The following is a 27,432-nucleotide window of genomic DNA, read 5'->3' as shown; positions in this document are numbered from 1 at the left end:
AATGGAAAAATAAACCACACCTATCAAATAAAACCTGTTTATATTTTATGCTGAATTATCCTCTTACCCTTGCAAACTGCAAAATTCTGTAACTCAAAATGAACCTCCCAGAGCATATAATTTAGTGACACACACTACTTTTGTACTACTGTACAAAAGAATACAATTTGGATTAGGTTTCAGCACTGTTCATTGCTTCTGCTTGACTATGCTCATGAAATGCACCACTGTATTGTGCCTGGAGTTTGTTTTGTTATTTTGAGAATTGCGTCTGGAGAGTGCTATTTACCTTGAAGTATTAATTCAAGACACTCTGTTATCTACGTACAACAATTTTGCATATATAATGACTGCAGTCCACAATCAGATACACCGTTTTCCATCCATGCACTTAAATGTTAAGAAATGGAGGATCTATAAGATTGCAGGAACCAACAGCCCCAATCAGAACTGAAGCTTCATCATCCTTTTTTATAACTTAAAAAATCCAACTTTGTTTGTCACCCTTTGGGAGAATGATACATTATACAGGGGTTATCTATAGTCTACCTAGCAACTGTGCAATTCATCAGGTCCATATTGAAAGCACTGCTTCTCTCCCTGAGAAGTCCTGTTACTCTTTCCAGCAAACCCACTGCCCGAGCTTTCTCCCTACAGTAGTTTTGCCTTTGCTGCCACAATAGACTTCTGAAACCTATTTCCAGTTCCTGCAAGCTGGGGGGTTGAGTTTAGACACAATGCTCATCCTTCTTAGAAGCGCTTGTATCAAAGAGTGGTAGCACTGCCAACCTCAGAGAGGCAACAAGAAGCAGCAAACATATGTATGTTTTCACATGAGTATTATGTAGGCCAGTCACCTGATTTTTGAACTCCTAATACTCATCTTACTGTTAAAACAACTAACCTTGCCAAGCCTCCCAACAGCATGACCGTTGTGTGCACACAAGCGTAACCCTTGAGCTTCTGAAATTTCTCTGCGGCTGCTCCTCCTTTCTTTGAAAACAGTATCAAGAGCTTCTTTCCTACGCAGCCATGTGAGAGGAGAGCTCAGCGTGATCCCTGCTGCAGCTCTGATTAACCTCTCCTCTCCAAGAGGAGTGGAGAAAGGCAGCCAAGCTGAGGATATTCCTCCCTCCCCAGCTAAGGCTGAAAAATTCACCAAGACCAGAGCTTCTCCAAGCAAAAACAACTCTAACAGGGCCAAAGTCAAATTGCATCACAACCATTTCCCACCTGCCTTTTCATCAACAAAGCCTGTGCCTGTGCCACTGAAATCAATGGTAATTTTATTATGGACTAAATTGGAAAGGAAGAAATAGGAAGAAGGGAAAAGAACAATAAAAAAGCCTGTATTTCTAAGTTATAGTTCTCACAGATAGGCTAATTGCATTCCTGTTTATGTAAGTCACTATTTTCTTCAACAGTGCAACTAGCTGGCCATAAAATGAGTATATTGCTTGTATTCATGCATGTAGAGGGGAAAAAAAAAGATTTTTATACATTTGGAAAACACATCTTTGCAATGGGGAGGCAAGAACTTACAATATATTAAGCAAATAACTTGTTTCTATCACAATATGATCCAGGCAGTATTTGTCATTCTATCCTTTATAGAGTAATTTTTATAAAGAGCACAAAGTAGGTATTTCTTTTACCTGTATTGAAAAAAAAAACTCCATTAACAAAACAAAAGGCAAAACTTGGGTCTAAACACATTTTTGTGATTTTAGGAGTAAAACATTCCTAACCCATCATCAGCATCCACCCCTGGGTCTAAGGCTCACAGGTTCATCTCACTGCCGCTGAAGCAGCCTGCAAAACTGTGGGCTAGCACGGCTGACAACTGCACCAATCCTGCCCCTTCCTACCTAGATGGGTGAGACGCTGTACTCCACCATAGGTAATGTCTCTTCTCTCCTTAGAGCTGAAGCATCAGCTGGCAGCCTGCACAGCAACGCGGGAGCTGGCATGCCAGCATGGAGTTAACAGTCCACCTTGCTCAATACACTGTTTTATGCTCCTCCAGAGAGGCTACCAGAGAGTTTGCCTGCCAGCGAAGCTGCGCTGCTCATCAGTTGGCAACCCGCTCATAACCTGGAGCAAGAAACATGCTCCACGTAGAAACAGAACCAATTATTCTTGTTACTGGTGTAGATGCCTTTTTTATTATTGCTAAACTGTTGATTACCCACTTCTCAGGTTGAAAAAATGTTTCCTTTTATTTTTTACTTTCCCCTTAGAAAGAGAGAAGTAAGAGAAGAGATTTTTCAAAAGTCTACATTTAATGCAAAACAAGCAGGACCTTTTCTTCTTTTATTAAACTTTGACAAGTTTGGATATTTATTGTCTACAATGTGCCTATTTTAGTGATTTCTTTGTAATCATATGGCAAGAATTTGTGATTTAACACTTGAGTGGATCATGGTACAAAACACCCAGGATTTATACTGTTCCTTTCCTTACACCATCCACTTTGGTAACCAGTACACACACACACAAAAATCCATCTTCAGTTGTTTACAGACCTTCCCTCTCCCCCTCTCCCTTCAGAAGTGTCAGTTAAGCTGAAGACAGAAATATGCAAAAGTTGCCACAGTTTTATCACCAGACCCCACCGAACACTCTGCTGCTCACTGCTCCTCTTCCGAGCTTTAACAGTGACTTTAAAGGAGGACGTATAGCTATAGCTACCTCTAGTCTCCACTACCCGGCATTGCCTTGCACCCGTCGCAAATGCTTCACATATCCCAAGTCATTAGAAAGGGATTAGCCAACCCAGCGCCTAACACCGACCGCTGTTTCCCTGACAGCCTAAAGAACCCCATCAAAGGCTCTTTGAGACGCTAAGTCTGTAATCTGGTTCTCCTTCACTCCGTATTTCATTAAGGCGGCCAGATACAACGCGAGAGCCGTCCCCGTTCGGGGGGAACCCCCATGATCTTTTACAGACGTTTCAATCGGCCGCCGCCGGGAAGCCCTTCAGGGAAGGCAGCCGGCCCCAGCCCTTGTCCCGAGAGCTCGTTCCCGGGCACGGCGCCATTTCCTCCCCCCCACGACGAGGCGGCGAGGCTCGGCCCCTCCAGCCTCCCCCTCATCAGACCGGCGCACGACGCGCTATAAGCCGGACTCCCAGGCACCGGCCACCTTTCTCCGCCCCGCCTGGAGCCCTCAGGAGAGGTGAAGTGTGCCGGGCCGGGCGACTCGCCAGCCCGCCGCGCTTCCCGCCCGCCGGCCCTGAGGCGACGCCCCGCCCCGCCCCAACGGCTCAGCGGCCCGCGCGCCCCCCGCCGCCGCCACCTGCCGGCCCCGCCCACTCCAGCGCGGTCCCGTCTCCCCCCCCCCCCCTCCGCCCCCGCCCCGCCCCGAGTTAGGCTTTCCCGGAAAGGTTCTCTTTCCGGTCCGCCACAGCTGTTCACTTCCGGTTCCGTGCCCCCAACATGGCGGCGGCCCCTGCGCCAAGCGGGATCTGAGCGCTGCGGAGCTCCCTTCGGTGCCGCCTGCCCGCCCCAGCGCCGGCGCCCGCTCCCGCCCTCCCCGCTCCTGTGCGGGGCGAGTCGGGACGGGTGCGGGTGCCGTCGGGAGCGCCGGTCGCCCCGGGCTACCGAGCGGTTCCTGCCCGGGGTTGAGGCGCTGCCGCCGCCATGGCGCCGGTGCAGCTGGAGAGCAACCAGCTGGTGCCGGCTGGCGGGGGCCCGGCGTCAGCCCCGGCCCCGCCGGCTCCCGGGGCCGTGACAGCCGCCGCCAGCCCCGGCTACCGGCTTAGCACCCTCATCGACTTCCTCCTGCACCGGACCTACGCCGAGCTCACCGTGCTGGCCGACCTGTGAGTGCCCCAAATTCCCCCCCGGCCCGGCTGCCAGGGCCAGCAGTGCCGCCTCCCAACATCCCGGGAGGATGAGGAGGGCTCACCAGGGATGTTGTCCCGCACCCCGGCCGGGACTGGAGTGGGGGGAGGCGGTTGTTCCTTCCCCTTGTCTCCCTCCCCAGGGAAGCGCCCCGTGCCCGCAGGTCTGTCTCTGCATCGGGCTGTGTTCAGGGGCCTAGCGAAAGTGGCCAGGTGATCAGTCATAAAGAGAGAAAATGATTGTGAAGGAACGCAGAGCAACTGAATGCAGGTCGTCTGGTTAAATGCTTAAGTTTGCCCACAAGTTACTGTCAAAACACTCAACTGTAGTGTTTGTACTGACGTCAATGTACATGAAGCTGAAACATGTGAAACTGAGATATTTTCAGGTGCTGCACCTCCTTGAGTTACCTGTGTACTCTTTAAAATACCATTTGATTATTTGGGGGAAATAAGTTATTTACATTTACTTTATGATTTGCTGTGCTGATGATGTTGTGTTTGAAGTGGCAAAACAAAGGAATGTTTTTGGGCCAAGAAAAACTTTCCTGAAAGCATTTGGACTCTGAATAAACCTGTTTTCCTTTTACTTTGTTTAACCTTAGAGGTTCTTGTGGGGAACCTGTATGTTTTAAAAAGTGACGTACAGAATAAACAGAAAAAAATAGGTATAGTTCTTGCAAAATACCATATCTGGTAAGTATGCAAACGGGGTTTTGCTTCACTTGGGGTTAAGAGTGTTCAAACTCTGGAAGGGACGAGGAGTTTTAGAATGTTAGTTTGCTTTGGAAGAACTTTCAAAATGTGAGTCAAGAAGTCTTTCCTGTATGTTTGTGGTATGTGTAGGCAGTAGTTGATACTGTATGTGTTCTTGTAGGAGCATGTGCCTGTGATGTCTTTTATTCTTGTTTTAAGGTGTAGAACAGGTCCTTTTGACTTAAGTACATAACTAGGGTACAAGATAAAATGGGTGCTGTGAACAACACATGGGGAATGCTTTGGGCACTTGGTGAATCAAAGTAGTTTATAAGCTATGTAATGTCCCCTCCAAAAGCGAAGCGAGCTAGATTTTTCCACTGTATTTCCCCACAAAGCGTGGGTTTGGCTAGTAGAAAGCCCAGCTGGAAAGTATTCTCCTCCTTCCCTACAACAAAATGATTTCTCATTCTTTTACCAGCACCAGCCTAGTCCTAGAATAAAAAAATAACTGTTGAAATGCAATGCCTGTGATACCCATAGAACACTATAGAAATACAGTCTCCTCTCTGCAGTAGTATCTGTCACATAGGTTGTTGATAAAGTTCTGGGGTACGGCATTTCTCCACTTTTAGTTTAATTAAAAAGGGAAGAGAAACTCATTTCAGGCAAGTCAGGAAACAGCCAATTTTAACACCTGCTGCAGATGTTCTAGGATTGCTACTATGAATTAACTAACTCTAGTCATGGATGCTGAGTGAGAGTCATCAATTAGAAAGCACAGGCAGTGATACTATGTGGCTCCCTAGATTAGCAGAAATCTTGGGATTTCAGCACCCTTTATCAAGCTTTTAAAATTAATTTGACCAGTTCCAGCTTACCTGGTACAGAGTAGTGGCAGGTGCCCTGTGGTGCTATTACACACCTTGACTAGGCTGTTTTCTAGAGCTGTCAAGCTACTTCCTTTATCAAACATGAAATTTCATTGTATTCAGGAAACATTTACAATCGTAGAAATTTTAAAATGCTCTTTATAGGTATGTAGAAGTTCTTCTTGTACTTAGTTGAAGGTTACTAAAAAACCTTCTAGTAGTCTGAAACATAACAGAACAGTATATAATAAGCATTTCTTTTTCCCCCCCCCCCCCCCTTTTCATTTTTAATATAGGTTACCAAGAAAGACTGATATGGAAAGGTGAGTTACAATAAGACAATCTGTAATGCATGATAAATATAGAACTTTGTTTAGGATGTTAAGATTAATATAGAACTGTTTAAATAAAATCTTTTTCTCCTAATTTTAGCTTTTATACAAGAAAATAAGACTTGTCTATCTTGCTGTCACTACATAGTTTCAAGATTTTTCTCAGCATCAATGGCAATATTAGTTTTTGTTGGCTTTCAGTTTTGTTGTTGTTTGGGCTTTTTTGTTGCACTGTTCTGTAACGTACTGTTGCTGTTACAGTAGGTGAACTCTGTTAAGGGCATTTTTTTCTTCATGAATCTTGAAACAATGACGTGAGTAAAGCTGATGTGAAAGGGAACTGGAGAACCTAAATAGAGTCTATAGTTAGTGTGATAAAGAAACTTTTTGTTCAGAAGAAGTAGTTCAACAATGAAAACAAGGTAAAAACCTCTCTTTTGCTTTTTTCCATGTTACCTGATCTTTCTTATCATGAGCACTGTTTTCTGCTTCTGTTCTATGCGGTTTTGAAGTGTGAAGATTATTAGACAGCACATGTAAGACACCAGAACAGGCCTTTCTCCTCCCCACCCCACTCCAGCCCCACCCCCCAAGATGAAAGAATTTTATTTACTTTTTTGTTTCTTTGAATAAATTTTATGGAAGTTGCAGGAAATTGTTTCCTTTATTTGTGTTGATATGCTCATTGACCTAATTTTCTTTGGAGACATATAGCAGCTATGATATTCCTAAGAATATTAATAAAGAACTCTGTGTACAAGGGTGATCATCAATTCAGTTATCTCAAATCTTCCAAAATTCTCATAACATGTTGTGGAATTAATCCCATTTTCAGGGAATCATAACCTGGGATGATTCCTTGTACCCCTTTTCCTTATGCATAATCTTTTACAAAGAGAAACAATCTGGGTTTTATTGGTTTTTTGGCTGTGGGTTGTTTTTTGTTTTATTATCACTCTACTTGCTGAGGAAATTACATTCAATATGGGTCCAGGGCTCCCTCGTACGGGGCGGGGGGGGGCTTCTCCCATCTAGATGTTTAGCTTTTCTTGGTAAAGCTGGAATCTACTTTGTGGGGCACACAGGTCTGGGGTGAGAACTTCAGTCCCAATGGATTACAGATAAAAGAAAATAAGACAGCCTTCAATGGTTACAAAGAATGTCCTGTAGTTGAAATTGTCTTGAAATTAAATGTTCACATCCTTGTTAGCTTTGACTTACAACTCTTCTTGAAGTGGCTTTCCAGCTCTTGGAGGGAATCTGTAAGGATCGTAGTTTAATTATCCAGATTATTCTATTTTTCCTAACTTTGAGAGCTGCAACAGCAGCAGTAGTTGGGCTTCAAGCTCTGTTTCTTGAAGCTAACCTGGTGACATGGCATACATGCTTTGGTGCAGTTGTGATGGTATTATCCTCTAATAAAGTTCACATAAAATCTAAGTTCAATTACTACAGTACCTAGCTAAAAGATGCTGTGATAAGAAAAACTGATAGGAAGTTATGCATTGTAGTATAGTGTGGCTTTTCTTTGTAAAGGGTCATTTATTAGTTATCAATGACAGGAATAAATAACTTCTGCAGCAAGAAAGAAGTGGTTTAGTACTGTGGTGTAAAATTAATAGTGCTGAGTTCTGAAGGAAATACAGTTTCTGAAGGAAATTCAGGGGCTTGCTTCTTGATAATGGAGACCTTTTTTTGCTCAGTATTATTTATCTTTTCCTTTTTATCCTCCAATAAAGTGTAATATGTGGGAAACTTTTATCTGAATACAGTAACAGCTGTATAAGATTTAACTGGAACTTGGATTATAATGACTTTGCGAGGCCCTGTCTTTTGTTGTGGGCAACAGTTCCTGCTGAGAAGTATTTAAAAGAGAAGTATTGTCAAAATACTTCCAAGAACTATATAAACATACTGTTTTCCTAAAAACGGGCAGTTTTCTTACTGGTTTTGCAGTAGTTCCTGAACAAGACTGTTACTTCTCAAACTTGCAGCAAAGACTCTATCACCTACACAAGATTAAAAAAATCAAAACATTCAGAACTGTTGTAAAAACATGTTATTCATGACTTCAACAGTGCAATTACACACCTAATTTTTGTGGAATGTTGAGTTCCATTCTTTTCTAATGACAAAATTACCATTATTTCACTCCTTTCATCAACACGGATAATAATTTTCATTGGAACAGTACTTTGGAGATACCTAGTCCAGTGCTCTGCTTGAAGTAAAAGACAGTTTCTTTCAGGTTACTCAGGATCATATCCAGTTAAGTTTTAAATATCTTCAAGGATGGAAATCCTGCAACCTTTTTTAGGCAACCTGCTTCAGTCTTTGACCACCTCACTGTGTGTTTCTTTAGAGTTTTCCTAATGTCTAACTAGTTTTTCACTGTTTTAATTTGTGGCTGTTGTCCCTCAGCCTTTTGCACTTTTGAGAAGTCTGGTTCCTCTTCTCTGTAACACCCCTTTAAATACTTAAATATGGCAGTAGGATCTCGCCATAGCCTTCTCGTCTTAAGCAGAAGCAAACACAGCTTCCTCAGCCCTTCCTTGTATGTCATGTGTTCTAGCCCCTAACCCACTTCTGTACGGCAGTATCTTTCTTGGCTAGGGAGTATAAAACTGGACATAGTGCTTCAGATGTAGTCTCACAAATGCTGACTGATCCCATTCCTTGACCTAGGCTGCACAGCTGCTAATATGGCCTGTCATTGTTGCAACGGCACATTGCTGATGCCTGTTCACCTGTCCACCAGCACCCCCAGGTCCACTTCTGCAGAGCTGCTGCCCAGCTGCTGCTTAGTACCCAGCCTGTGCTGTTACATGAGACTGGTTCCAGATGCAGGACTTTGCATGTGGTTTTGCTGAACTTCATGAGGTTCCTGTTGACCAGTTCCTCCAGCCAGCTGAGGTTATTCTGTTTGATCCCACCAGCTTGGCATCACCTGTAAACTTCCAAAGAGTGCATTCCTTCACATCATGTGGGTTGTTGATGGAGGTTGATTTTTTTTTTTTTTTGTGCAGCCCAGCATAAGGTCCTGTATCTGTAATGAAGGAATGCAGCAAAATTGAAAGACTTTGGGTTCTTGGTAGAGAAGTAGATGGATGTGAATTCCCAACACAGTTGTCATTCAGAGGTGATTCTGGAAGCAAGATTCTGTCAAGTAGATGTCTTCTGTAACTTCATACATGTGGTATTAATGAAATGGTTACTTGGAATACTGTGTCTAGTTTTATCAATAATTTTCATTATTAAATTGCTCGGGTTTTTTTGGGGGGGGGGTGTCTACCTTTGATTTCCGGTCACAGAACATCAGTTTGAATTTTTCTTGCTATCATGCTGTTCTCGCTACAGGAGTTTGACATAACTACTAGATTTAGCAACTTCTATATGGAGTTTGTCTGAGAGATTACTGGCTTTCTAAAGTCTCACCGTAGACATCTTTCAAATCCCATAAAGTTTTTCTGAATCTTTCAAAATTCTCAACATCTTGTTCTCATAGTGTGGTTACTATTAGAGCAGTATGTACATATAGCAGCTTGTCCACCACTTGAAATCTTAATATCAGGCTGAATGCCATTCTAAAACATATGCTCTAGAACACAGAGAAGTTATTGGCTTAATGCCCAAGCTCTTGGTTGAGGTTTGTAGTATGTAATGCAAGAAACTGGACCAGATGGTATTAGTTGTGCTTCTGGCCTAAATGTTCATCTGCTACAAGCAGATTATGCTTTACTTATTGCACAAAGAGTTAACCTCATTACACCAACACTTTCAGCAGAAACAGGCTCTTATCTATATTACGAGTATGTGTTTTAGAGATTAGGATCAGAAGGAGGTGCAACTTCTGTTTGCTAGAGGCCAATATCTGTTGCGCTGATGAGTGTTCTTTTTGTCCAAATGCTTTTGTTACTTGTGGTTTACCCCAGCCAGCAGCTAAGCACCACGCAGCCACTCACTCACTTCCCCCCCACCCAGTGGGATGGGGGAGAGAATCAGAAGGAAAAAGGTAGAACTCATGGGTTGAGATAGGAACAGTGTAATAGAACAGAAAGGAAGAAACTAATAATGACAATAATAACAATAATAAAATGACAATAATAATAAAAGGGTTGGAATATACAAAACAAGCGATGCACAGTGCAATTGCTCGCCACTTGCTGACCGATGCCCAGTTAGTTCCCGAGCAGCGATCCACCACCCCCTGGCCAACTGCCCCCGGTTTTATTGTTCAGCATGATGTCACACGGTATGGAATATCCCTTTGGCCAGTTTGGGTCAGCTGCCCTGGCTGTGTCCCCTCCCAACTTCTTGTGCCCCTCCAGCCTTCTTGCTGGCAGGGCAGTATGAGAAACTGAAAAATCCTTGACTTAGTATAAACACTGCTTAGCAACAACTGAAAACACCAGTGTGTTATCAACATTATTCTTGTACTAAATCCAAAACACAGCACTATACCAGTTACTAGGAAGAAAATTAACTCTATCCCAGCCAAAACCAGGACATTACTTTAGAGAACCATATCAGGAAAACATCTTGGGTTTGGGTTGTTGGGTTTTTTTTCAAAGTAACTAGAAAACCATGGTGAAATTAGTGAATTGAACATGTGGAAAGGGAGGAAAACTTTCATGAACAGTAGATGAAATGGTATTTCAGAGTATATGATATTAGAGATCTACATTGTAGATCTGCATGTCTTGTCTAATGCATCTACAATGTAGATCTGTAATGAAGTGGGAAAATCTGGGTATGCCCCTATTACATTCTCTTTTAAGAAAAATAACTTTTAAGACATGGAAACATACACTGCCTCATCTTGACTGTCTCATACAAAGCATGGTGGGAGGAATATTGACTATCAGTAGTTTCTCCTTATCCCAATTTCTTTGCAAGACAGGAATGGAGAGGAAAGTAAAAGGGTGGGAGCTTTTTGTGGTCTTCCCCACCACCACCCCATTTCCTGGCAAAATGATGGTATATTGTAACATGCTGTGTAAAGGAGTCTTAAATTTGTTTAGTATCCAATTATTTTTTTTTTTAATTTTTTTTTTTTTAAGTGAATGTCAGTGTCAGTGTGATGTTACTGCTAGTTCCTGTAACCCTTAGGTATATTGCTTGTCTACTTTCAACTTATTCATAAGCCCCGGGGAAATCCTGTAAAAGGTATAAAAATAGTTCAGTTGAGTTCACTATGGAATTGTTTTTCTTAAAATCAGTGATAAATTCATGTGAGTATGCTTTTTTTGTTTCGCAGACAGTCTTGGTTGGTTAGAATCCATGTAAGGTGTTAGCATTTAGGTATTCAGAACAGTGAGCTTTTTTTTTTCCCCATATTAAAATCAAACAAGCCATATATTAGTGATGCCTCCATTAACACAATTAGAAGTTATAAGTACAGCTTGTTTTTATTGGCACAGAGTTAAATTGCAGCTTTATTATGTATCTGAGCACTGGCTTAATGTACATTTGTTTTTTTCCAGAAAAATAGAAATAGTGCAGTTTGCAAGTCGCACTCGTCAACTGTTTGTTCGTTTGTTAGCCTTAGTCAAATGGGCTAATAATGCTGGAAAGGTGGAAAAATGTGCGGTAAGTTAGCAACAGAGTTTGGTATGAAATAACCTCTTAAGTGATATGGGATTTTGTTTCACCCTAACTTCTCCTTATTATAGAAGTTTAAAAAAACAAAAGCCTATTTTATAGGCCAATGAATATTAAATTATAACCAATTTCTTCCTATTTAGGAATTGTATAATTTGGGGGTTTAATAGTTTATGTTCCCAAAAACTCATCAGTGGCAAAAAATGAAAGGCTTGACTGCACATAGTTTCAGGAGTTCTTTGGGTTTAGGTTATAGGACAGGGAAGATGGTGATCTCAGTGTGTTAGTTCTTACTATCACTTTAGTCCTGCTCTTGGTTAAATAAGAATAAAGTCCAGAATGTTGCAAAAAACAAGCCCGGAGTGATTACAAGCAAGTATGGTTGCATTCCAGTAGCAATCATCAGATAAAGAGCTGTGAGGCTTTACAGACCCTCCACAGCATCAGAAATGGCGTGCAGATTTAAAGTGTCCTTGCACACGAATGTAAGAAATGGCCAGAATATTAATTCTTCCTTTGTTTTATAGATGTGATTACTCGAATTGGAAGTGACAGATAAAAATCATCTCTGGCATGTACTAGATGAACTGAATATAAAGGGGCATTGATTTGTGCATTTTTTGGACACATACCTTTTTTTTTTTTTTCCCCCCTTTCTCCCCCCCCCCCCCCCCCCCCCGGTCCTCTGCAGATGATATCAAGTTTTTTAGATCAGCAAGCCATTCTGTTTGTGGACACTGCTGATCGTCTGGCATCGCTAGCTAGAGATGCTTTGGTTCATGCTCGTCTACCTAGTTTTGCTATCCCGTATGCTATTGATGTTCTGACAACTGGATCATACCCGCGTCTGCCTACCTGCATTAGGGTAAATAATGCTACCATATGTCGGGGCTAGGGGAGGGGGAAGGTAATCCCCTGTACAGTATCAAATGCATGTTAATTGAACTGTCTATGTGCAAATGGAACTGTCGTTTAGTACAGGCCTAGTGCCAAGTCTCTGTAGTGTCAGTTTCTCTTGCAGAGCACTTCCTATTTGGACAAGTTATGTTTTCCCAGTAAAACATTCTCTCCATTTAAACTAGTTCTGCTTTAGGATGAGTATAGTAGCAACTCTTCTTCTTTGGTTCTTTAAGTATTTGCACATTTTAAGCCACCATCCTAGAAAAATGAAGTGTGAAAAGGAGATACCGACATCTCTTGTTCTTAGAGGTTTTGCCTGCATTTGGAAATTTACTGAAATACTTAACAGCTCTCTGTTAAAATGCAGAATAACAGGATTTTGTGAAGTAATATAAACAGTAGCACCTGTGACTTAGATCTATAGCTACAGATAAGGATTGGCTTTCAAATCTTAGTATTTAAAAACAAGTTTAGCCTCATGTAAGGCCCTGAATTTATTTAATTGAACCATGTTGAGCAGTTTTATTCAGTGGTCAGTCTTGGGTAAAATGTAATCAACTAGATAACAAATCTGAGTGTAAGATACAAAACTTTGCGCGTGTGTAATGGCCTGTAGTATTTATATTTTGAGACTTGTAGTCTGGTTAGTTTTCACCACCACTACTGTCAATGTATTATACATGTTTGAGATATATAGACTTGTTTGTGTTTATTTTAACAGGATAAAATAATCCCTCCTGACCCAATAACAAAAAGTGAGAAGCAAACCACACTTCATCAGCTAAACCAGATTCTTCGACATCGACTAGTGACTACAGATCTCCCTCCACAGCTGGCAAATCTTACAGTTGGTGAGAACTGGAATTACTTTTTGAAGAATACGTTATTGCACACTGATATAAAATTGTTGCTTTAGTGCTAAAGCAAAGCTAAAAGGTAGCTTAAGTAAGACCATTAGGCACACATGCTTCATCTGTAAAGACTGGGATCTTGTCTCTGTATGACATCAAAATACATGTTTTCCCCTTTTGAAAAATGAGGGCACTGATAATATTGCTGAAATATTATTTACTTTCAAGAAGAAATTCTATGTAGGTAATGGCAAAGGGTTGTAGACACGGTCTTGCTCTTTCGGCATATGTGTTATGAAAGAGTCTTAGGCCTAATAATGTAACTACTTTATCTTAAGTTAATTTTAAAATGCAACTTAATTAAACTGTTAGGTCTTTCTGTAGAAACTCTTTGACCTTTAGCTTAAACAAGTCACTCTGATGTTGCTTTTTTAATCTGTTTTGGTATTCATCTTCAAGCACAGAATTTGTTCCAATTTATGCATGCCTTTAGTTCTGTGGCTCACTGCAGTGCCAGATCTCTCAGTCTGTTTTCACATCTCTGTTTTCATTTAGCCCAAGTAGTGGTCAATATTAAGATGACCTTTTTTACAGGAAGGATGGCTATAAACTGGTCTAGGTTATTGCAGAATCGCGGAGAATAGGGCTGGAGTGGACCTAGTCCATGCTTTTAACTAAGACAAGGTTAGCCATGTGTAAACCATACCCCACAGACCTAGATCGAAGATGTTTCTGAAAAATCTTAGGTTTTCACTGGTCCCTATGTGAACACTTGCAACGTCAGTATTAGAGCTGGTTTTGTCTAATGGAAGTGTAGATGGATATATGTCTGAGCTCTTCAGGTTTTTAAGTTAACTAAACATTTCAGTGACTATTAGTTTCTGGTTTGGGGTTTGTTATACTTGTCCTTGGTTTGTTTTAAGAGCATGTCTGAGATGCTTTTGAAAACAAAACTTTGTGAGTTAAAATGGTTGAAATTTCTATAGGAGTGTTTCTATATGTCTATAATTGTAAAGATATATGGCATATTTTGTTAAGAAGAAAGTTGGCCCTCAGGTTGTAGTAAGGACTTGTACTAAACTGTTTGCTCTGCCACCCACTCTCTTTATGACCTTGCTTACGTAGTTTTGACAGTCTTTGTTCCCAGTTCTTGGAATTAATAGCAGTGTTCACAAAGGTGTGAGGATATATGTCAATCAGATAAATAGTGTACGTAATCTTTCTTTTGTGCATATATATAAATTATGCAAAAGATTATCTTCCTCACGTGAAAATGGAGTTACAATATTTTAATGTTAAATGGTTTGCAGTGAGATGTGTTTCCAGGGCTAGATTTCAGCCTGGACTGAGATCATATTCTGAACATCTTTTGAATATTGCTTAAGGTATCCATTGTTGATATAGCAAAGAATTGGAAAAATTAAGACAGACTATTTGGTTGTGTAACTTGTCAGGCTGGTAGTCAGCTCTTTGTTACTTTGTATTATAGTAGCACAAGTGTTAACAAGTTACTGTGACTGAAGTACTGCCATTTAGGACAGTTTGGTACATCTGTCCGTGCTGCTTTATTGACACTGGTTCTGTGCAAAAGCAGCTGTGAAGTCTTCAGAGTTGCACAGAAACATATGCAACAGAGCAGAAACCATAGGGAAGTAATCCATTGTGAGTGCCAGGAGCTACTACACTGATATTTTGAGGCATCTTAGGAGACTGAGTGAAATAAAACATTTTTTTCTTCCTTAGCCAATGGCCGTGTGAAGTTCCGAGTTGAGGGTGAGTTTGAGGCCACATTGACAGTGATGGGTGATGATCCTGACATCCCCTGGCGCCTTCTCAAACTGGAAATTTTGGTTGAAGACAAGGAAACTGGTGGTAAAAAAAAAAAAAAAAAATCAAACCTTTACACTTTCTTTTTAACATGATGTTCATCTCCGATGCTATATAAATCTTGTTTATAATGGGTCTTTTGCATATCACAACTTAAGATAATGAAGCTGTATATACTTGTCCTGTTTTCACCTCACTCTATATGGTTTTAATACCTTAACAATGGTAGACTGTGCCAGTGTAGTAGACTGAAATTTCCAGAGTAAACCAAGGATTTTTTTTATTTTGTTAGAAATTCTTCTATGGAAATTGCTCAGTACAGTTGTATCTTTTTTCTTTTAAATTTATTTAATTATTTTAAATACCTAGTTTCCTGATCTAATGTGAATTATTTTTAATTCATGAAAGATGGTCGAGCCTTGGTTCACAGCATGCAGATCAACTTCATCCACCAGTTGGTCCAGTCACGGCTGTTTGCTGATGAAAAGCCACTTCAGGACATGTACAGCTGTCTGCGTATCCTTCTAAAAGTTGCTTCTGAATAAGCTGTTTAATGTAGCCTTGTTCGTCCTAGTAGCTGGAGGTCAAGAAAAATGGATTCCATATTACGCTAGGGGGAAATGTCTGGACATGGAGTAAAAACGATGGCCTTGGAAACAGTTATTCTCAGGTGCCAGCATGTAAAATTTGATCTTACACAGTTAATTAGCAAAGGTAAAGGTGAGGTACTCAAGACAGCAGGTTGTGTGTTAAGTCAGTGCAGCAGCAGCTGGCTACATGTGCTAATTTTGGAGATAGAATACAGTGCTGACTTGGAAGGTATGGTAGCTGATAATTCTTGCTACCAAGAACTGCAGTAAGGTGATGATGGTGTGTTAACTGTATTGCACCTGTGTGAATAATAAAATGAGATATAGCATGTGCAGGAAATAGTGCAGTGATTTTCTATGTGCAAAGGGCAAATTGCTTGACAATGTGAAATGGCTTTCAGTGAAACAGTTTCTGCAGAAACAAACAGAATCATGTTATTTTAGGGTAACCATGGGAGATGAGGTTAGTGGTAACTACAGGGTGAATTGAATTTCTTTGTTAGTAATCTTTTCCCTAAAATATGATCAGAGTTAAAAATCTATAAAACAAAGCTGTTGTGACACTCTTGTCTGACACCCTACGCTAGATAAGAGTTGGGGGGGGGGGGAACCTTTGAGAAACATTTGATGCTGTTTATATGTCTTTATCTCTGGATTAGGTACATTAGTGTGTTTTCAGACAGCATCTTGTCTGACTTTTGTCACAAAATGGATTTATGTAGTGCACAGAGTTTTTGGAGTTCTTATGTTTTCTTAACTCCATTCGTTAGACTCCTTCTGCTTAGCACTTCAGTTGGAAGTCTTGCATTCGCAAACACTAATGCTGATTCGTGAGCGCTGGGGTGACCTTGTGCAAGTGGAGCGATATCATGCAGGGAAATGTCTCTCGCTCTCTGTTTGGAAGTAAGTTTATTTTAAAAGGGCTGTTAACAAACAACAGGTGAAATAATAGGAGGGTTTTCATTTACTAAGCTTGAGCCAGAATTTTCAGAATTCTACTTTCTTTTTGATGTGAGACTCCTAAATTCTTGTAATTAAGTACCTAAACATGTTGCTTTACTTGCAGAGAAGTGAGGGATGTACATTAATGTACAGGAGAACAACGGATACAGTTATAAATCAGCTCGTATTTATGCAGATATCTAAATAAATCAATTAGTTCTTTGTCAGTCTTTTGCTATATTTATTGCTTGACTTGCACTAGATTAAAAAAAAATCAATCCAAATGCTCTTCTGATTGTGTTGAATTTTTAGCCATCTAAAACTTCTTTATGTATAGTTTACCAACAGTTCTGCATTAAAATGTAAATTAAAACAAATGCTTTTTTCAGTTCAGCTGACATAATCTTATTTTTAACCAGAACTCTCAGGATCAATCATTAGCTACTGAAAAGCATATTTTCTGCTATTCTAGTTATATGGCTTAATTATTCTCTTTATTTCAAGTCAACAGGTGCTTGGCAGGAAAACAGGGACCGCATCTGTTCATAAGGTCACTATTAAGATTGATGAGTCTGATGTCTCAAAACCCTTACAAATCTCTCATGAGCCTCCACTGCCAGCCTGTGATTCCAAACTGATGGAAAGAGCCATGAAGGTAAAGATTTGCTTTGCAGTAGGCATCTAGTTTTATAAATCAAAAACTTTAAAATGCTTTGCATTGTCAGTTTGTTTCATTTTGATTCTATTTAAAGAGCTGCTTCTAAGATTTCTAGTCAGCAGTTACTCTAGGTTGTGTTGTGTTTATGTTGGGACCTAAAATTGTTCTTACAAATCATTGGCCTTCATCTTAAAAATTACACCTACTTCACGGTGCATTATATACCATTTACGAGACAGAATGCTGAGGCTGGGGGAAAACAATAGCAAAGTTGCATTTATGGTTAGCATTTGGCTTGAAATGCTTTATAGAGAGACAGTGCTTATCTTTGCTGTCTTGGAGATGCTGTGTAAACTTCCTCTGAAAATCAGCTTCCCCATATCACTTGATTTGGCTACCCAGCAGTGCTATTCACTTTAGAAAATCTTACATTAGCATTTGGAAATCTTGTGCAAAAGAGCTAGTGTGGTTTGCTTCAAGTGTTAGGTGAAGCTTGGTTTTACATTATCACTAACCAGATTATGTCAGGTGGCCTATTTGAATGTGCCTTTGGATTGTTCAGATTCCTATATGTTAACGGTGGGATTGCTGAAACGGTCCAAAATTAATAACTGCAGTCAACTTCCTACTTGGATAAGGCTTCACTGGTGATAATTCTAGATCTTGGTTAACGATATCTAAGAGAAACTGCATTCTAGGTTTTATAACAAGTCTTCTCTAAGTTCCTCAGCAAGTCTGGCTATGATATAACAGGATGTGTGTTTGTCATTATTTCTTGCAGTGTTTGGGTTTTTTAAAAGAGTTAATAAACTGGAGTGAATGGTGTAGTTTTCAAACTTTCAGTACAGTTTTTCCACAGGGAGAAACTCCCCAGCTCAGATTCTTCGCCTGTCTTACAGAACTTTCTACTGATGATAGCCTTCACCTGCTGTATGTGCTTTGTATTTGAGCCTCTTGGCCCATCTTGTTTACCAAGTTTGACCGACAAATCTCTATATGGTGAACGTCAAGAGCTTCATATATTTGGGCTACAGAGGAATGTGGGAAACTTAGTGGAGCGTAGTAGCCTTCTACTCTACTTCTAGAGTAGAAATGCTACTATTAGTATAGTAAATATATACTAAATTTACTCATTTAACAGCCTAAATTAGCATATTTAGGCTAGTAAATATATAGTTAATTTAGCGAAGATACTGTATTTATGCCTAAATCCAGGAAAATGTGCTTTATCTAGAACATCTGCTGAGGTTCTACTGGAGCTGACACAATCTAAGCTCACTGAATCAGGTCTACAGACTGTAGATTAAGATACGAGGCCACTGTAAATTTGAAATTTATCAAAGTTAACGCTGACTCCTTTTATAACTACTTGCTCTGAGCTTAAAAAAAGTGTATCAGCTATGGTATACACACTGCTGTTCTAGTGTTTGAATAATGATCTCAGCTGTAATGACGTAGACAGCACACTGTTTCTGTTTGTTTAAGATACTATGTAAAACAGTGCAGGAACAAATATGTTTGTCTAAGCAGGTTATTATACATTAACCTACTGGAAATTGGATGTAGCTATAGAACCTATAGTCATTTGTTTGTGAGGAAGATTTAACTCCTAGCAGCAGCTGAGTTGAAATGCTCTTGTGGATGGATAAACACTTGATTTTTAAGGCCTTGTCTTGGAAAGCTCATCTTTAGGGGAAGGTCATTTCTGGTATATACAAAGGCATGTACTGAAATTCTGTATAATTCTGTTCTGGTATAAACCTCTTCTGCATTTATCTCCTATGCTAGAATAAAATTTGAGTTTAATTCACCCTGAACACGTTTCAAAGCAATGTGAGGTTAACTAGGAAAAGGTTTTGCAGTAATCTGTAGCTTTGCTTATGCAAAATATGTAAATAATATGACTGTAATGTAAATGGATATAAATGCAAATGCCTTAATTTAAGTTGCACAAGTAAGCTACAGTGAGTATAAGTGGTGGCATAAGCGTCAGCAATGGCAGTGCAACAGCCTGTAGATGCTCTAGATGCAATCATCTTAGATACTCCTAGCTTCAGAAGGGTTGCTCATATTCAGTGTTTGCCACTGCATCTTCACTGTGTTGTTACCCCGTTAGCAGGACTAAAACTAGTGTGTTACATTCTGTGCTACAGCTCTGGATGTGTTTGTGTAGAGGCAACCATATTCTAATAGAGTGGTGTTTTGTGGTTTTTTTTTTCCTTAGCTTAAGCTAGTTATAAATGGATGCTTGCTAAGCTGGAAAATACTCTAGCCTTGATCCAGAACAAGTAGGTCTGCACAGGGGGAGTGGTAACAGCGTACTTTGTGAAACTTCTCTTCTTTTACATTTTCTAGTCTTCTGTCAAAAACCCTCCCACTGCCTGCTGCACAGACAGCATCATATGTTAGTTTGTTGTATTTTATAGTGATCCAAATACCCAAGTTGATAGTTCATTTCGTTCACTGCAGTTCTAAGCAAATTCTTTCTGAAGTGATAGTTTTATTAAATAGCTCTGTTCCACTGTGCTAATGCATAAAGTCTACAAATCAAATTTGAACTTGCTCGGGTACATTCCTTTTTTACAGATTGACCACCTATCAATAGAAAAACTCCTAATAGACAGTGTCCATGCAAGATCTCATCAAAAACTCCAGGAGCTGAAAGCCATTCTTAAGAGCTACAATGTTAATGACAATTGTATGTGTTTTCTACGGAAGTTTGTTTAAAGTTAATTTCTATTTGTGCCTAGAAATGGTTTCCTTTTTTCTTGGTGTTTCTTGTTTTCATTAATTTACATAAAAAATATGAAAAAACAAAGGGAGATGTGTTCAGAATTAACAAGACTTAACTTTAAATTATTCTGTATTGAGAATTTTAAAATATTCATACTTCTACATGCAGTGTAATAGATGAAGCCAGTAGAGCGTTATAGTCTAGGTTGAAGGGTTAAAAGTTGTCTACTGTAAAACTAATACGTGTTCAGAATTGAAAGCAAATCCTTCACTGTCTTGAGCTAGCTTTGGATGAGACTTTGCTTAAACTGTTGTTGAAACTATTAGGATTTGAATTCAGCTTGTCATCATGAAGCGGTGAGTTAAAAGATATTCAAGGATTAATAATCTCCTTCAAATTTGGTCTGTCTTTTCTCATTGGTTTGTTACTAGCACTATTTTCACAGACAAATTCTTACATTCAGTTCCCTCTTTGTTAATAGTGTAATAATGTGCAAGTGAAGATTGCTTCTATAAAAACAAACAGGTTTTGTGATTATAATGGGCTAAGTTTTAATATAATGGGCTTGAAATTTGTTTCAAATTATTAACATCAATTTTTGTTTAGCATTCATTGAGACGGCTCTTCCAACTCTTGTAATTCCGATTTTGGAACCATGTGGTCGATCAGAGTGCCTGCATGTATTTGTTGATCTCCACTCTGGAATGTTTCAACTGATGCTGTATGGTGTTGGTAAGTAGGTGCAAAACCAGGCTGTATTTAATATCTTGCAAGAATCCTGAATTATGAGGTAATTTTGTGTGAACAATTCTGGCAAATCTGTGAAGTTCTGTAAGTAAGTAAGGGTAATGCAAGTGAACACCATGCTTGGATCATCATCTAGGTATTTGAGTTTGACGAATGGAGAAATGGATCTTTGTGCTTAAGAGTCATAGTTCAGTTAGGTATATTTTAAGAGGACAACAGACTAAATAGTTAGGCATCATTGCAATGCATATTCTTTATGACTCCCGATTCCTGGGTTGTGCTGTTAACGGATGCGGTTTCATATGGACCTGATCGAGAATTGTATTATGTGACCTTATACATGTTGAGTTACCGTTCAGGTCTTCACTTCAGGTTTCAGATTACTTAAGAAAAGAAGGAAAGTGAGTTCTTTTAGTTTGTTTGCCTAATAACATACTGCTATGGTTTTACAAGCATTATGGGTCATTTGTTGCGTATCTTTAATGTCTCTCTTCCTAATAAGCCACATGGAGAAGACAAGGGGCAACAATTACAAGTTGCAGCAGGAGAGGTTTCATCTCAATATAAGAAAGAAATTTTTTAGAATAAAAACAATCAATCACTGGAACAACTTCCCCAGAGACATGGTTGAGTCCCTATCACTGGAGGTTTTCAAGATGCAGTTGGACAGGGTGTCCATAGCACTATACCAGCTACTAGGAAGACAATTAACTCTGTCCCAGCTGAAACCAGGACAGGGTGTTAGATAATCTCATCTAGCCTCGCTTTCTCACAAAAGCTTGGACCAGATGATCTTTCAAGGTCCCTTCCAACCTGGCTGTTCTATGATTCTGTGATTAATTGTTTGTTAAATTACATGAGACACTTTCATTAAAAGGTCAAAATTTTGTTTGAAGAGCAGATGTTAAGACCATTCACTCACCTAATGTTCTTGCAGATCAACTGACACTCGATGACATAGAGAAGTCTGTTAATGATGATATGAAGCGTATCATTCCTTGGCTCCAGCAGCTCAAGTAAGTGACTTGAATGATTCACTTAGTTTGCATAGAATGAATCGCCATATTTGTATTTTGGATGATGACACTTGCATGGCTTTGTGTTTTACCACAGTAGGGGATATACTTTCTCACTGTTCTAAGCAACCTTGATTATTTGCCATGTCCTCTAAATGGGTGGAGGAAATTCTGCTTTTGCTTGGAGTTGATTCCGTAGTCTTCCTTTAGTCTGCCCCCTTACACGTAGCCTCATGCATTCCTATGTGCACACTCTGCATGAAGTCTTTTCACTTCAAGTCAGTAGCAGACCACTTGCTTCCTGAGGATCTCCTTTTGTGTTCATGTTCATTTTCTATCTCCTTTATTCCATTCTACAGCTGAACTCTGCTTGTTTCTCAGCAAGAATGATCTCCCTTCTCACAATGCAGAGGAAAAACCAGGAAGTGGCCTAGGATGATTTAAATAATATCTGTTTATCTTCTAACACTTCAGCCCTTGCTGGTTTAAACCTCTAGTCTTCTTTCCATAAAGCCCTGAGATTTAAGCACAAGATACATTTGGCTCCTGTAAGAGGTTGTAGCAAGTAATAAAAATACAGTTTGCATCTGTATGAAAACCAAGTTCCACCTGCTCTGTCATTTTGGAAATTCCCAGTACTCTGAGTTAATTGCAGGGTGAAACCTCTATTTGAGGAATTTTGCTTCTAAAAGAAGCATGATGACGCATGAAGCACTGACACCCTGGAGAAACTAATCAACCTCCCTTTGTTATAAATAATGTACTCAAGATAATGGCTTGGGTAGTGCTGCAGTTTTTGAGGAAGCTAGGCAGTCCCACAAAATGTCTTTCAGGACAGCTATATCTAACGTGTATCTATGAGAATAAATGTGGTATGTCGTGATGGAGAGATGCTGAGCACCCACACTTTCCACTGCTGTTTTCAGTGGAAGTTTGACTGAAAAACCAAGCCACACATTTCTGAGTTCCTTTCAAGCCTAGCTAGGCTTTCTGGCCTTGCCACTATAGCCAAATCCATTGGAGAAACGCAAAGTTTAATTCCAAACATTAGAATAAATTTGGTGTCTTGCATGTGGTTCTTCATGTCCAAACTTATTCAGGTGAATGAGTTTGTTTATAACATAATCCAGAGTGACATCCAGCTTTGGTGATTTTTTTTACTGTATTGCTTGCCAGCATACGGGAGCAAATATTTTATTTTCTCTACCAAAAAATAATTCAAGATTCCAAATTGTAAAATAACTGTAATCTGCATGTTTTTTAATTTGCCCCTTTTTTTATATTGTAATTTCATATTGCGGTGTATAAAAATTTATGTATTCCTTCAGCGAGTAATTTCAGAGCTTTTCTTCTTAAATTAACAGCTGTCTGTTACTCAAGCTGAAGACAATATGTAAAGATAGTAATAAGAAAATATAAACTCATGAATTTTTCTGTGTGATTTTCTGTATGTAACTTGTGCAGCAATGATAGATGTTGACTTAGAATATGGCTGACAATGTGACACTAATGCTCTAAAAAGCAGTATACTAGAATTATGTAAAACAGTCTCGGGGTGCTAATACCTTTATTTCAATGCAAGGTTCTGGCTTGGACAGCAACGTTGCAAACAGTCTATAAAACATCTGCCTACAGTGAGCAGTGAAACTCTTCAACTAGCTAATTATGCTAGCCATCCAGTGGGAAACCTTTCCAAACACAAATTGTTTATCAAACTCACTCGCCTTCCACAGTACTACATTGTAAGTAACTGAAAAATGCTTCCTTCTATCTTTTGCTCCCAGTCACGGATATACCAGACAGTTTGTTAACTCTAACATTAGGAACCAAGTGATTGATGTAATCCTCAACTCCCCCCTCTCCCTGCTCTCTCTCATTCAGTGGGTTTGTAAAGCAGTCAGGCTTATAGAGAGGACCTAAAGGTTTATTACTTAGCAACCTTCCCATTTTCTTTGTTTCGGGAAAGTTTAGTCATCTTCTCTTCTTGGATCCCTTTCCTAGCCACGGTATTAATATCTTGAAAAAGACTAGTGTCTTTTCTTTGAGGGGGAGAGGATAGGAACTGATGTAGACGTATTCCTAGCTTGAGGGTCTTCTCAATTTGTTGTTTTGTTTAAATATAGGTTGTAGAGATGTTTGATGTTCCTGGCAACCCCACAGAACTAGAGTACAAGTACCATTTTCTCTCTGTGAGCTATGCTGAAGGAGATGACAGTCCTGCTACTGCACTTTTACTACAGCAGTTCAAACCAAACATTGAAGAATTGGTACTAGACACAAAAAGTGGGAAACAAGTGAAAAGTGGTGTCAAGCGTAAGGTATGTGCTTCAAAAGGCATTGGACTAGTTACAGAGCGTGAGAGCAAAACACGTGTTTCTGAGCATCAATACCAGCTTCAGCAGCGTTGTTTCAGAAGTTTTTATGGCTGGCATCTTACTTGTATTGTGGCTTGGTTCTCTGGACTGCTTCCCTAGGGAGATGTTGGGAAACTATTTTGCAACAGTTGTCCTTTAATTCATGCCAGGCCTTCTCAGCTGTTCTAAAGAGCCAAGGCAGAGCATTGTGCCGATGTAGCTAGAATAGCTTGTATATGCAGAGCACTGGTATGTGCGTGATATGCTTTGTGCCATGTAGGTGTAATCTTTTAAAGACTTGCAGGGACTGATAAGAATTACTTCTTGGGGTCAGGCTGACATTACTTAGTGATATGTAAATACTGTTCTAAGGAAGGGGGCGATTATAAAATTACTTTAACTTAATTGCTCCAGTCCTGAAGTGAACCAGATCCTTTCAGGAGTTTGTGCTCAGGGTGTGATTCATTTAAAACTTGGATGAATTAGATTATTCTCTGACATCTTTTCAAAATGTTTACTCCAAATGTGCGAGTACATTTGTCTTTATTTTAATTCTAGTTATCTGGTGATCCATGTTCCATAGAACCTAAGAAACCAAAACGTTCGGGAGAAATGTGTGCCTTCAATAAAGTGCTAGCTCATATTGTAGCCATGTGTGATACAAATATGCCGTTTATAGGGCTTCGCATGGAGGTATGTATCAAAAAATACTTTGTTTCCTTCTTCCCCTCTACTACTCCTGATTCTCTTCTCTAGATGGACTATTCGGCAAACTTGTTGTCATGCGTTCACTTTGGAGTTCCCCAGCCAGCTGAGCTCGGATGACTGATGTTTCACACTGGGTTGCTCTAGTCTTGTTAGAGCTGGTTCTCTAATACCAAGCACTGCGAAAAGCTTGAAAAGTTGAGGGAGAAGGGAAAATGAGAGGATGAAAGACGCACTTGTGGGAGGGGGTGGGAGACAACTTTATACCAGATTTGCACAGACTGGTTTTTGGCTTTCCAATGCCTGAGGATGTGAAACATCTGTCACCCTTACGGGGCGGGGGGCGGAATCCTTGAAAAAGTTACAGTTATTTTGCTTGACTTCTTGCTTAGGATAACATTTCCCTATTCATTTCTAGTTATCTAATATGGACATTCCTCACCAAGGGGTACAAGTAGAAGGAGATGGCTTCAGCCATGCAATACGTTTATTAAAGTAAGAGGATATGCTCCTGTGTTTCATTTTATTACTGTATATACACTTGAGAGACAAAAAGGATTGTTTGGAGAGTAACACTAAAAATGTTGGGGGGCGGGGATTTTTGGTTTGGGTTTTTTGTTTTGTTTTTTTTTTTCATTACTGTGTGTCTTGCGCTCTCGTGTGAAGCAGTGCTGGAGAAAGAGGAAAGTAAAAGTAGACACAGAGCCAACTATAATTTGTTTCCTTCATTAGCCTAAATGGAGGAGCTCTGAAAACAGTCTTGACAGTCCTCAATCCTAAAATCCAGGCAGTGCTAAGGAAGATATGGTGATGATTCATGAACATGTAATTGCAATTTTAGATCAGATCAGAGGCCTACATACTCCATATGTTATTTGACAATTACCAGTATGTGATACTGCAGAGGAAAATGCAAGGAATCCTAGAAAAGACAATTGCATGTTAAAAATCTTGTAGGGGAAACATCTGAGAATTGTATGGTAATTTAAGCATGGAAGGGACTCTGTGGAGGTCATCTGGTCCAATCTTCTGCTCAAAGCAGGGCTGATCAGCTGCATTTTCCAATCTCCAAGGGTTTTTTTGCCCTCCCTGGGCACAGTGATCTCAAGTGCTGACTAGAGGGGAGTAGTCACTTGATTGCCTGGCTAATACAGCCCAGGATGCAGTGGTCTGTCCTTGCTGCAAGGGCATGCTGCTGACTCCTGTTCAGTCTGTATCCCAGCCCCCCCAAGTTCTTTTTCTGCAGAGTTGCTACCCAGCCAGTCAGTCTCCACTCTGTGCTGTTGCTTGAGGTTATTTAGGCCCAAATGCAGGATTTTGCATCTGTTTTCACTGAACTTCATGAGGTTCCTGTTAACTCATTCTTCCAGCTATCTGAGGTCTCTCTGAATGGCAGCCCTGTCCTCCAGCATGTTAAGTGCTCCCTTCAGTTTGGTGTCATCTGCAAACTTGCTATTCCTTTGCATCACATAGGTTATTGAAATTGTTAAATAGTATTGGCCTCTGTGTTAACCCTAAGGAATGCCCACCACAGGCAGCCACTAATTGGACCTGTAACCACTGACCACAGTGCCTTCTACCTGGCAGTCCAGCCAGTTTTTCACACTTCTTGGAGCCTACTTCAAGCCTCACCAGTTAAACTTTGGATTGTGTTATGAAGTAAAACAGATTATATTAGTCTAAAACATAAAAAAAACAAACCCCAAAGATGCCTTCTACAGTAAAAGCTTCTTAACTTCTTTAATGCTGCAGAAATGTATAGTGATATGAAGGCATCAGTCTCTAAACGCATCTAAAGACCCTACCTTTTTAACTTTGCATATGAGCAGAGAAGTACTGAGAACTTGTGAGCTGAAGGTGAGGGTGGTACATGAAATTTCTGGACAGACTCTCAAGGGATTTTAAAAAGTTTGGCATGTTTTTACTTAAGCTTTATTTAGTCTGTCTCCTGAGCTCAATTCTCACATTGGGATATGAATAAATTAGTGGGCACAAAGATAACTGCCAGGTTGTTCATTGCTTTTAGAGTGAGCTTGTTCTAGAAGGCAAACTGATTCGTGAATTCAGGTTGCCACAGAACTTATTTTCTTCTTTTTTGGCTTGTTTCTCTGTATAAAAGCTTTATATCAGTGTGCTCTTAGTTCACTAGGAAATGAGGGCAATTCAACAGATCCCTTAACAGTCTGTAATTTGCAGGTGTTGAATCCATTAAAAATTGCTCTTAACGCAGAGTGCTTTTGTAACACACTTACTACAGTTCAGCTGTCTTTGCTGTTGATTTGTTCATTCTTTCACATCCAGACTTGGAAGTCCTTCAGGAAATGTTAGAAGGTAGTATTTTTAGTTTTGCAACTCTGCTGTGTATAATTGAGGTCTTTTTTATCATGAATAGAATTCCTCCCTGTAAAGGTGTAAATGAGGAAACGCAGAAGGCTCTGGACCGATCTCTTCTTGACTGCACTTTCCGATTACAAGGTAGAAATAATCGCACATGGGTGGCTGAGCTGGTGTTTGCAAACTGTCCGCTTAATAGCACTTCATCCAGGGAGCAAGGTAAATTTTTATTTAGGAAGACTGGTACATTTTGCTTCTTTGTTTACATTGTCTGTTCCAATAGTTCTAATGTTTTGGTGTTATTGGACAACTGTCAGCTCTTCAGATTTCTAATAAACCACAAGGTACCTGAATCAAAATTTTGACTGCTGAGTTGATGCATTTTAATTATTTAAATACACTTCCTGGTCACTTGCTACAGTTCACTCA

General features: G+C 39.9%; 1 protein-coding gene across 2 annotated transcripts in view; it reads left to right on the top strand.

The window, feature by feature from the left end:
• Positions 1-3,436: 3,436 nt before the first annotated feature.
• Positions 3,437-27,432, top strand: part of MED14 (mediator complex subunit 14) — a 37,743-nt gene continuing 13,747 nt past the window's right edge. For both annotated transcript variants that reach the window (XM_075033571.1, XM_075033570.1), the window contains exons 1-17: positions 3,437-3,823; positions 5,709-5,735; positions 11,228-11,333; positions 12,037-12,210; positions 12,967-13,096; positions 14,840-14,968; positions 15,332-15,439; positions 16,284-16,416; positions 16,960-17,110; positions 19,700-19,811; positions 20,454-20,579; positions 21,532-21,610; positions 23,193-23,352; positions 23,734-23,928; positions 24,523-24,657; positions 25,088-25,164; positions 27,062-27,222. In XM_075033571.1, coding sequence (XP_074889672.1) covers positions 3,642-3,823; positions 5,709-5,735; positions 11,228-11,333; positions 12,037-12,210; positions 12,967-13,096; positions 14,840-14,968; positions 15,332-15,439; positions 16,284-16,416; positions 16,960-17,110; positions 19,700-19,811; positions 20,454-20,579; positions 21,532-21,610; positions 23,193-23,352; positions 23,734-23,928; positions 24,523-24,657; positions 25,088-25,164; positions 27,062-27,222 — 2,185 coding nt within the window. In that variant the 5' untranslated portion in view covers positions 3,437-3,641. The remainder of the gene's footprint in view (positions 3,824-5,708; positions 5,736-11,227; positions 11,334-12,036; positions 12,211-12,966; positions 13,097-14,839; positions 14,969-15,331; positions 15,440-16,283; positions 16,417-16,959; positions 17,111-19,699; positions 19,812-20,453; positions 20,580-21,531; positions 21,611-23,192; positions 23,353-23,733; positions 23,929-24,522; positions 24,658-25,087; positions 25,165-27,061; positions 27,223-27,432) is intronic.

The sequence above is a fragment of the Buteo buteo genome, chromosome 8 (assembly GCF_964188355.1).
Source record: "Buteo buteo chromosome 8, bButBut1.hap1.1, whole genome shotgun sequence".
Lineage (NCBI taxonomy): Eukaryota > Metazoa > Chordata > Aves > Accipitriformes > Accipitridae > Buteo > Buteo buteo.
The sequence above is the reverse complement of the archived record's forward strand: the minus strand, read 5'-3'. Positions and strand labels throughout refer to the sequence as shown.